Raw genomic sequence first — 11,510 nt, 5'->3', positions numbered from 1 at the left:
AATCTACTGTTTGTGTCTCAGGGTCAGCAGGGAACCTCCAAGTCAAGGACTGCTTGCAGTGGTCTGTCTATTTGGTACTTGGGGGGGGGCATCAATATGGGGGAGGCTCATCAGGACCTCCTGATGTCTCCTGGGTTTTGGCCACTGTGTGACAGTGTTGGACTGGATGGACCATTGGCCTGACCCAACGTGTCTTCTCTGAAGTTAGGTCTGGGCAGTGATGCTCTGTATTGTTCGTGCTTGGAGGGCAACAGTGGGGGGGGCCTCTGGGGTTGTGGCTCTCCTGGGGGACCTCCTGATGGCCCCTGGGTTTTGGCCACTGTGACACAGAGTGTTGGCCTGCACGGATTTTATTGTCAACCGCCACGAGCCAGCAGGGTGCAAGAGTCCAAGAGGTTAATAAGGGCAAATAAAAATAAATGCATTCCTAAGCTGGCCAGCCCACCACCGCTTGGCTCCAAGCTGGCCCCTCTCCTTTCACACGGCCCAGACCCCACACGGGGCTTTGCGTCAGGAAGGACAAAGACTTGGAACGGCCCGGGAGCCAAATCCCAGATGGTGCCTGTAGATCTCGCTGGGGTTACTTGGAAGACAAGCAGGGTAAAAAGGCATTTGACGGATGGCCTGGTGGTAAAGAAAATGATTGCAACTTTCTGATTGATCGTACAGTTATTGGGGATTGGCTATAATTCTACATCCTGGTCTGTCCTGGTTCAAGGCTTTGGTACTGACCAGGCAGAGAAAACGGCCTGTTCTTCTCTGGAATGTATTTTGATAAGCTCTCTCACTAAACCAAAGTTTATGTTATAGCTGAGATAGTCCTTATCTCAAGGCTAGAGAAATGGAAGATGTGTCGCTACCCTTTACGTAAACAATTGGGAGGGGGCCTGCAAGCAGCTTTTTAGCTCTGTCAGCAGTTCCCGGGGGTATTCCCAGGAGGTGGAGTGGGGAGGTAGAGACCCCAAGCTATTGGCTCATCCTGCAAAGGGGCATCATCTTTCCCAGCCTCCAAGGAAAGGGTATTTAACACTACATAATCCTACTGTTCTCTGCACGGATTTGGGAACTCCCTGTGTCTATATTTCTTCTGCAGTAAAAATAAAAGGTTTTTCTCTCAGTGTGATCCATTGGGCTGGGCCAAAGAACCCTCTTTGGACCGCTTGGCTATCAAAACCACATGAAGGTTCAAAGGGAAAGAGCCCTTCCTTGAGGCCCCAGCAGACCCTTGGACGATCGCTCCCCGGCAGGGGTGTCTTGAAAACCCGACGCAGAACAAATTCACCCGTCTGGTTTGTAAATCTTTTTATTAAAAGAGTGGTCTCCCACAGTAGTAAAGCTTTGGCACTTAACAGTATAAAAATAATTACTGATCATAATTACACCAAATTCCTCTGACAACGGTGCTCTACGTGTCTCCGATATATTTTCCCATAGAAACACACCGGGGGGGGGGGGGGGAGAGATCAATTTGATAAATAACGGCACAAAATGCTAAAGGAGCGCCCGGGACGGAAGATTCAACTGGGACCTGTTTTGAGCGTCACAGTGATGGAGCCTCAGAGCTGCAGGGAGACGAAACCTTTCTTTCTAGGGCAGGGCAGCTTCCCCCTTGGAGCCCGTAATTTTCTGTGGGGAGGGGGAGAGCAGAAATACTGACTGGCACTGAAACACTGAGCAGAAAGAGAAGCGGACAGGCTCCGTCGTGGAAGAAGTCCGAGGTGCTCCCCGAGGGCCCCGCCCGGAAGAAGCTGTGCATGGAGCCAAGCGAGGCGGGGCCTCCCTCCTTCCCGCCGGCCTCCGGAAGACAGGCCGGTTTTCCCTAGTCGAATTCTACAGCGTGTGGTCTTGGCAAGCAGCTCTGCTCGGGTGTCGTGACGTTCGGTTGCCTGTTAGTCTCCACGTCGGTTTTGCGTGTTTGATTGTAGATGGAGCGGGTAGAAACACTCGATGGGACAGTGGACGTTCTGCTGGAAAAGACAGGCGGGTGTCAGCGCTCCTGGATGGCCAGAGAGGCATTCTGCCCAGGCCACTGGCCTCTCCGGACCAGCCAGAGACTCAGAGGAAGAGCTAGGTTCATAGTACCCTACTTTTCACTACCTGAAGCTGTCTCAAAGCGGCTTACGATCGCCTTCCCGTCCTCTCCCCACAACAGACATCCTGTGAGGGAGGTGGGGATGAGGAGCTCTGAGAGAACTGTGATTAACCCGAGGTCACCCAGCTGGCTGCAGGTGGAGGAATGGGGAATCAAACCCAGATTAGAGGCCACTGCTCTTAACTATGACACCAAGCCGGCTCTTGATACTTGCCTGCTCCTCCTTTGTGAGGAAGTCCACTTGCATTCTCCCCCTCCCCAGCTCCTCAGCCAGGTCTGAACCATGCGCTTCACCCTGCCTGTTTGCGGCCGCAATTCCCCCATGCCTGGACTTGAGCCGCTCAGATTCAAAGCATGAGGACTCGGCCACAAGGATATTGCACCTCTAGCTCTTTAGCAAGGCCTGGGTTTCCTCCGCCTACATGTTCTGCGGGGATCCAAGACAGGTGTGGCTTCTGCAGCTGTTTTATGCACGTTGTATTTCTGCGTTACAGTGTGGAAATTCATACGCATGTTGCTGTGGTTTAAAATGCAGGTTTCTAAAGCAAAAAAGTGGGTGAGCATGTGAAGTGTGTTATGAAATAGAAGGTGGACTGGGGGGTTGTTTAGAGAGCTGGAAGTAGGGAGACGAGAGGAGCTGATTGAGTTAAGAGATGAGGGGTCCTTGTCGCTTGGGGAGGGCTGTGTGGCAAAGGGGTCTTTGCCATATGTCTGGCTGCCCCTAGTGGCCAATTCGTTATTTCACCTCTGTATGTCCGGCACAAAAACCTGGAGATTTAAACTGCAGGTTTTCATGCAGGATCTATAGTGATGTAATATCGACTCGACCAATGGAGGAACCAGAGACTGTGTAGAAAAGGAAAAAAACTCAAGAGCAAGAGAGACACACAAGCAGTGAAAATCAGAAAATCAGTAAGGTGCTGGAGGAGTAAGAGAAATCTGTGTTCTTCATGGAAGTCACTGGCCCAGGTGGCCAGTGAAGGAAAGAAACCTTGGTGGGAGTTGTTAGCTTGAGCGGCCTGTGAGGGGAAGAAGCCTTTGTGGATGTTATTGGCTTAAGTGATCCGTGAGGGAAAGAAGTCTTTGTGGATGTTATTGAAGATGGCCAGTGCGGGGGAGCACACCACCTCCTCAGGCAGCCTATTTTACAATGACACTAACTGTAAAATTCTGTTTCCAATGTTGTCTCATTCCCACTCTCCCCTTCCTAGAAGACACAGGTATATTCTGGCCTATAAATTATTAGCTCAAGTGCATATATATCCAATCGGTTTCCAAATGTACTTGCAAAGTTAAAATTCTCTTACGTGGCTGCTGAACAGTCTAGTTCAGGGGTAGTCAAACTGAGACCCTCCAGATGTCCAAGGACCACAATTCCCATGAGCCCCTGCCAGCATGTGCTGGCAGGGGCTCCTGGGAATTGTAGTCCATGGACATCTGGAGGGCCACAGATTGACTACCCCTGGTCTAGTTGATAAATGCTTCCGACTGGCATGGAATGTTTATGTTCTAAGACAGACGGAGGGGCTGGGGGCACCTGGTGCTCAAACTAAGCTGCTGCGGACCCCGAAAGGGCCTTTTGTGTGTTTTCACGCCAGTGGCGTTCTGTTAGCCACACTTACATTCGTCGTGGTCTGTTGTCTCTGTGAGTAGCGGGTTAACGTCTGGTCAGGGGAACCTTCAGGAGAACCTGCAGCCCCAGGTCTGCGACAGTTGTCACAACGCCAGCCCTGCAGAAGAAAACACCCCACAAATCATACTGCGGCACCCGCAACATTGATAGTAATGAAGGTCAATATATTTATCCCGGCTGCACTGCAGGACACACCCTTTAAGGGCTGTCTTTATCTAAGGAGGCAGAATGTGCCACTCTGAAGGGAAGGTGGATTCATGGGCATGGAGGGTCAAACTTGCACACTTCTGGCCTTTCGGGATGTTTCTACACTGACCTTTTGCCTGGTCAGTTTCCCACCGAACCCAATGGAATTTAAGGGGCCCAACTGATTCACCCTGACCTGAACAGCCAAGACTAGATCCAAGAAGCTAAGTTGGCCCTGATTTGTACTTAGATGGAAAGACCGCCCTCCCCAAAGGAAGCCCACGGTAGAATTTAAGGTGCTCCTGGACCTAAATCTAACATCAGTGGCAAACTGGCATCTCTGGCCTTGAAAACGCCATCGTCCCCAGAAGAGTCTGTCACCATAAGCTGGCAGCGTCTTAGTGACCAGAAAGCTGGAGGGTGAAAGTGTTACGAATTGCCAATGTGATATTTATTGATCTATTTATTGATATTTGCATTTATTCCCTGCCCTCTGTCTGGAGACTCAGGCACTGAAACCAGTGTAGGGGCAAGGGCATCTTAAATATTTGCACAGCCTGGACACCCATGAAGCTGTCCTGGACCACAGACAAGTGAATTGCCAGGCATGACTAATTGTTTGGGTAGTGGCAGTTGTCCAACGAGCAGACCTCTCTGGTCACGCCAACTGGGCTTTGTTTCCCCAGGTTGGGCAGGGCCAGGCCCGGGGTGATTTGGAAGAGGGTCCCAAAGGCCCCTGCAGGCCTTCTTCCCATTATGCCATCGTTCTCCTCAGTCACCTTTGAGACAAACCTTCTTGAAACGCGACCATCTCTAGGCACAGGCCACATCCTCTCCCCCTCCTCCCTGAGGCTGCCCTCCACCACCAGCGCCGCTCAGACCCACCTGCTGCCCTCCGTAGCAGGTGCAGGAGCAGATGGCGCCCAGGTATTCCTTCTGCCACTGCTCTCCCACGTGGTACATCTTGCCGTCGTCGTAGCAGGTGGCCTCATCTGCAGAAGTCAAACGGGAATTAACAAATTCCATGACCACGGATTCCGTCTCATGGCAGACGGGATCACACATGCCTTGGTAGAGTCCTCTTTCAAAAGATATCGGACAGCAACAGGAAGCAAGACCAAGAAATACTTGCCACGTGGGCAGCTGGGACTTATTCAGGCTCCCTTGCAAGCGAGAGGCCTGGTCATAGGAGAGAGGCCAGAAGAAATTGTGCTTGGACGACTCATCCACGGAGAGCCGGTGGGGGGAATTAGGAGGCCGCATTACAAATCCCCACGCTGTCATGGAAGCTCCTTGTGTGATTTTGGGCCAATCACAGATTCCTGCAGGACCATGACATAAGTCCCTTTGGGTCCCACTTGGGGACAAGGCTGGACATTGTTTTAGTATTTAATTGATTGATTATTGTATTAGTTCACCAAATTTTATATGGGTAAACTGCCTCGAGACAGTTCCACAAAATAAAATGAAGTATAAACAAAATAAAATCCGTGATTTCCAAGTGCCACCTAATGCCAATGCTGTGCTAGAGGGGGCAGCACCTTTTCATGGTGGCAGTAACAGACCAATGGCCAGCGTGGTGTAGCGGTTGTAGCTTGACCCTCTTGACAAAACTGGTTATTTTCCCCCTCCAGCATTCAAAATAATCAGTGCCTAATCCTTTTTGAAGGGAGGGAGAGAGCAAGGAAGGGAAGGGGAAGGGGAAGGGGAAGGGGAAGGGGAAGGGGAAGGGGAAGGGGAAGGGGAAGGGGAAGGGGAAGGGGAAGGGGAAGGGGAGGGAAGGGAAGGGAGGGAAGGGAGGGAGGGACCAGGGCAAACACCCACAGGGGTGCTAGTGGCGGAAGCTACGTACGTGGCTCGCACTTGAACTCTCCTTTCCCGTTTCCCAAGCAAGTGCAGCTCATCATCTGCCCGTTCTCCCCCTGCCGGTCCCACTTCTCCCCAATCTTGTAGTTGACGCCGTTGTCATGACACCATTCTGGAAGACACAAAGCCAAGGGGGCTCTGTAACCGAGAGGAAGCCGTGTCCAGGCTAGGGTAGGGGTTAAAAGAGTGGCGGAGTCTACTCAGGAGAACCGTGTTTGATTCCCCGCTCCCCCTCCCCGGGGAGCCTGCTGGGTGGCCTTGTTCCACAGTTCTCTCAGAGCTCTCTCAGCCCCACCTGCCTCACAGGGAGTCTGTTGTGGGGAGAGGAAGGGAAAGGGTTTTGCATGCTGCTTTGGAACCCCTTTGTGTGGTGAAAGGCAGGGTATAAAAGCTCTTCCTCAGTCTCGAGCACTTCTTGATGGCTTGCCTCAACTACTAGAAGGCATGGAGATTTCTGTGCTGGGGGAGGGGTGGCCTGCCACACAAATGCAGCCTTTCAAGGCCCAAGAAGATACCGCTCCAGATACCGCTGGTGTGAAGTGGCGGCCAGGCAGACGTTGTGTACACAGCCAGTTTTCGGAAATGATGGCTCAGTGCCGGCCTGCCCATGCCAACCGGCAATTCCTTCCAGGGTGTTTCAGCCACACCTGTTTGCCAATGATCACCACAGAATGCCGATCTCCATCCAGTCCGGGCCTAACCCTGCTTATGAACCAGCCATTCCAGGGTGAGTCAAGGGAACCTGGCCCGGCAAGGACCTTCTGTGCCTGTCCACTTCCAATCCATCACTGGGACAGGTGAACCACCCAGAAGGCAAAGGAGCTCTCATTCTTTTCTCAGGGGCTGTTGTGGCTGATTCCCTCTTGCGGGCAAGGAAGAGACTCCGACTGCGGTCCAGGGACAGTATTTAGAGTTCATCAAATCGTCTTCAAGGAACACAGCTATATTGAATCACAGAATCATAGAGTTGGAAGGGGCCATACAGGCCATCTAGTCCAACCCCCTGCTCAATGCAGGATCAGCCCTAAGCATCCTAAAGCATCCAAGAAAAGTGTGTATCCAGCCTTTGCTTGAAGACTGCCAGTGAGGGGGAGCTCACCACCTCCTTAGGCAGCCTATTCCACTGCTGAACTAGAATAATAGAATCATAGAGTTGGAAGGGGCCATACAGGCCATCTAGTCCAACCCCCTGCTCAACGCAGGATCAGCCCAGAGCATCCTAAAGCATCCAAGAAAAGTGTGTATCCAACCTTTGCTTGAAGACTGCCAGTGAGGGGGAGCTCACCACCTCCTTAGGCAGCCTATTCCACTGCTGAACTACTCTGACTGTGAAAAACTTTTTCCTGATATCCAGCCTATATCGTTGTACTTGAAGTTTAAACCCATTACTGCGTGTCCTTTCCTCTGCAGCCAGCAGAAACAGCATCCTGCCCTCCTCCAAGTGACAACCTTTCAAATACTTAAAGAGGGCTATCAAAATGGCATTTGCCTTTTTTACCGCTGCATCATATTGGGAATGGGTTAGGCCAATGAGAAGCTCTCCTACTCCCCTACGAGTGTAATTGCTGGAACAGCACGATCGTTTTTCGATTGCTGCCGAGCCCAATGGCAGATGAAAGGCAGCCACCATCTGGAAGAAATCGGGTGAAAAGGAGGGGGCGTCTCTCTCTTTGACGGACGCTCCCAAAGAGGATGCCCCCCCAAGGATCCCCCCCCCCCGCCAGGCTACTTACTGGAGGAGTCGCATCGGAAGTGTCCGCTGCCCAGGCCCAAGCACTGGCACCAGAGTTTGAACCCCGATTCGGACAGCCTCTCCCACTCTTCTCCGACGGAGTAGGAAGAGCCCGTGTAGGTGTCGTAGCAGGTGTCCTCGGAGGGCTGGCCCACTCGGTCAGTAACTGGAAAGCAGAGAGAATTAAGCGGTGGGGGACAACCGGACGAGCGTTTCTCCCTCTCTACTCTGCTCCCTGCCCGAATGAAGCTTTCTCATTCTGACAAAGAGATGGATGCTCAGGCAGGCCTCTCCCCTGAGACAGAGACCTTTGTTGGTCTTAAAGGTGCTATTGGACTCAATTTTTGTTCTTCTAGCCCTCCGCTACGGATCGATTCTTTTTCTTTCTTTTTTTTAAGGAAAAAGGAAATCCTTCAGACTGCCAGGCCTGCTGCAGCAAACATCCTGACACAGAAGGTGTCGGCTTGGAAACAAGGACCCGCTGTTTCAGAATGAAGGAGCCTCCCGAAACTGAGGTTAACACCCGAAATCCAGAGCCTGGACTCAGGCTGTGCTCCAAGGTGAGTCAAAGCCCAGGTGGCCTCTGTTTATCCTGAGGGGAGCAAGGAGGCCACTTCTGGCTGAGCCCGGCATGCCAGGTGGGCGCCCTGTCTAGGCCTGCACGGAAGCAGTGGGGGCCAGGGAAGGGCTGGGCCCCAAGGGGCTCTTGCCAGGCCTCCAAAGCAAGCCACGAGTGAGGAAGGGGGCTTCACTGGACCTCCACACAAGAAGAAGAAGAGCTGGTTCTTATATGCCACTCTTCTCTAGCCAGAGTCTCAAAGCGGCTTCCATTCGCCTTCCCTTTCCTCTCCCCACAACAGACACCCTGTGAGGGAGGGGAGGCTGAGAGAGCCCTGAGATTATTAAAGAAGAAGAGCTGGTTCTTATATGCCACTCTTCTCTAGCCAGAGTCTCAAAGTGGCTTCCAATCGCCTTCCCTTCCTCTCCCCACAACAGATACCCTGTGAGGGAGGGGAGGCTGAGAGAGCCCTGAGATTATTAAAGAAGAAGACTTGGTTCTTATATGCCACTTTTCTCTCCCCAAAAGAGTCTCAAAGGGGCTTCCAGTCACCTTCCCTTTCCTCTCCCCACAACAGACACCCTGTGAGGTGAGTGAGGCTGAGAGAGCTGAGATTCCTGCTCAGTCAGAACATCTCTATCAGGGCTGTGGTGAGGGGAATCAAACCTGGCTCGCCAGATTAGAAGCTGGTGCTCCTAACCACTCCACCAAGCTGGCACTCAATCCTAAACCAGGCTGAGAATCCCTGACTGGAAGAGGCTGTCTGTCTGTCTGTCTGGTCCTCCTCACAACTTGGGAACCTGGCAGGAACCTGGGCCCCCAGGAGGGAGGCCTGGCAGCTCCCGGAGGCTTCCATTATGGTGGCACAGAAGAGCCCTATGCAGTGGGCCCTGCTGTTCTATTCTATTCATAGGATCAGTTCCTGTTGAAGGGTAGGAGAGAAGGGGATTTTCTTGTGGAAGTGCATTCATGCAGCCCCCCCCCCCCCCCAAGGGACACTTCCATGAAAAGCAAACTTTAGCCAGACTGGTGTAGTAGTTAAAAGCAGCAGTCTTTAATCTGGAAAACCCAATTGGATTCCCCGCTTCTCCTTCACATGCAGCCAGCTGGGTGACTTCGAGCCAGTCACAGTTAGGGCTGTTCTCAGAGCAGTTCTCTCCGAGTTCTCTCAGCCCCACCTGTCTCACAGGGTGTCTGTTGTGGGGAGAGGAAGGGAAAGGGGTTTGTAGGCTGTTCTGGAACTTCTTTGGGTACTGAAAAGCGGGGTATAAAAAAACAACTCTACTTCTTCTCTACTAGAGACATTCCTCCCACATGGATCACAACCCATCCAGAAGAGACACCTCCCCCTGGTCCAGGGTGCAGAGATGGTGGCCTTGGGCCGTGCTTGCTCAAGTCCCTTCCTTGACAGAACAAGGAGCCTCCTTTTCCTTTGAAAGCGCTTTGCTCATTGTGTGGTGTGCCTGGCTGCCAAGAAGAACTCTGCAAAGCCCCTCAGCTGGTACATTTTGGTCCTGATCACAGGGCGGCCTGTGCAGACCTTGCGCTTCTGGTGGAACCCCACAAAGGAAGGGGTACAATCTGGTAAGTGCGCCATTTCCCTTCCACAGTCCTCCCCCCACCCCCGTGAAGCTAAGCTGAGCTGCAAGCACTTACTGGCGTTGCCCACGGTGACTTTCTCCTCCAGAACTTTGTGTCGCCGCTGGTTTTTGACGGCCTCCACGATGACGTTGTAGGTGGCGCCTCGGGTCAGCCCAGTGAGGGTCGCGCTGGAAGAAGTGCCGGGCACCTTGAACTGCAGTTGGCGGAAATGCAACACGTGAGAATGCAACCTTTCCGCTTTCCAAAGGTCTCGCAGTGGTTCAGAACAAAATAAAATACAGTAAAATACCATAAAACCCCGGAAAAACACCCCTTAAAGGTAAAGGTATCCCCTGTGCAAGCACCGAGTCATGTCTGACCCTTGGGGTGACGCCCTCTAGCGTTTTCATGGCAGACTCAATACAGGGTGGTTTGCCAGTGCCTTCCCCAGTCATGACCGTTTACCCCCCAGCAAGCAAGCTGGGTACTCATTTTACCAAGGGAGGGATGGAAGGCTGAGTCAACCTTGAGCCGGCTGCTGGGATCGAACTCCCAGCCCCATGGGCAGAGCTTCAGGCTGCATGTCTGCTGCCTTACCACTCTGCGCCGCAAGAGGCTCTTAGTAACAACCCTTACAAACAATGAAACAGATAGCGATCAAATTCCAAAGAGAATTCTAATCTCCCCCCACCCCAGTTCAGCCCGAGGGTCAAGTTCTCTTCCGGTGGCAGTGAGGGACCAGATTCAATCATGCATTGGGAGATTCTCCAATAGTAACACCGAGACTCCGCCCTAGCCTCAACCATACACCTGGCGGAAGAGCTCCATCTTGCAGGCCCTACGGAACGCTGATAACTCCAGCAGGGCTCTCAGTTTTGACCACAGTGGACAGAAGGCAAGGTCCGAAACACGTCCAGATCCCGGAGGAGCCTATGGGGCAGGATTACATTTGGCTCCCCACTCTGGCCCTTCCCCAATGCACCTTCCAATCCCTCCAGAGTGAATCCTCTGCCATGAGCTTTCTGGTGCTGGAGGCCCCAGGGTGGGTGGGTGTTCCTGGTGCCAGGGTTTAGCCTGTCTCCTCGGCCTTCGCCTCTTCTGGTTGTCCTTCCTCTCTGCTCCTTCCCACAAACCTCCTTCCCTTATTTCCCTCCTGCTCACTATCTTTCCCACCCCTTCTTCTTCCTGGCCTTCCAGCCTGCCAGGAGGAAAAAAGGTGGCCCAGAGGACTTTGGTCACACAGCTGCGTTGTTGGTCCCCCCACCTCTCTCTTTGCTGCACAACATGGGTGAACTGGCTCTTTCCCCTCAGCTGAAACTCTGGTTTGCGTTCAGGTTGTCTCCCAGACAGACCTAAGTCCACCTTCTCTTCTCTGGCCTGCCCCAGCCCCAATTCTGCTGCCATAACCCTGCAGTCTCTCCTGTCACACAGGCCAGCTGTTGAGAGAATCTATAACAGGAGTGGCCAAACAGTGGCTTCCCAGATGTCCATGGACTACAATTCCCATGAGCCCCTGCCAACATGCTCATTGTGATCCATGGCTCATGGTAAATGTAGTCCATGGACATATGAGAAGCCACCGTTGGGCCATACCTGATCTATCATATACCTTTCCTTGCAAAAAGCACACTCAAGGGTTTTCACCAGATTTGAAAAGATCAGTTACGGTATAACTAATGCAGACCTCGCTAATCAACTTTGACAGCTTCACTTCTCTGTTCAGGCACAAGGAAAAATGGAGAAATTGGGGGGGGGGGTCATGCGTGTGGTTCCCCCCCCCCTCCAGACTCTTTTTTACTCTGTTTTTCTGATGAAGAAATTAGGGAAATTTGGGGAGTCTTCATTTATTCTGAAGGGAACA

The 11,510-nt window shown here is 52.4% G+C and overlaps 1 protein-coding gene across 6 annotated transcripts in view; it reads right to left on the bottom strand.

Annotated features, from left to right (window-relative positions):
* Window positions 1–1,287: 1,287 nt before the first annotated feature.
* Window positions 1,288–11,510, bottom strand: part of FN1 (fibronectin 1) — an 84,128-nt gene continuing 73,905 nt past the window's right edge. For 5 of the 6 annotated variants that reach the window (XM_077319308.1, XM_077319311.1, XM_077319312.1 and 2 more), the window contains 6 exons: window positions 9,725–9,863; window positions 7,511–7,675; window positions 5,764–5,889; window positions 4,797–4,903; window positions 3,715–3,822; window positions 1,288–1,967 (listed from right to left, as the gene is read on the bottom strand). In XM_077319308.1, the coding sequence (XP_077175423.1) occupies window positions 1,890–1,967; window positions 3,715–3,822; window positions 4,797–4,903; window positions 5,764–5,889; window positions 7,511–7,675; window positions 9,725–9,863 (723 nt within the window). In that variant the 3' untranslated portion in view covers window positions 1,288–1,889. The remainder of the gene's footprint in view (window positions 1,968–3,714; window positions 3,823–4,796; window positions 4,904–5,763; window positions 5,890–7,510; window positions 7,676–9,724; window positions 9,864–11,510) is intronic. The other variant, XM_077319310.1, reaches the window with a different exon arrangement.

This window comes from Paroedura picta, chromosome 2 (genome assembly GCF_049243985.1).
Source record: "Paroedura picta isolate Pp20150507F chromosome 2, Ppicta_v3.0, whole genome shotgun sequence".
Classification (NCBI taxonomy): Eukaryota; Metazoa; Chordata; class Lepidosauria; order Squamata; family Gekkonidae; genus Paroedura; species Paroedura picta.
This window is presented reverse-complemented; position numbering and strand designations above follow the sequence as displayed.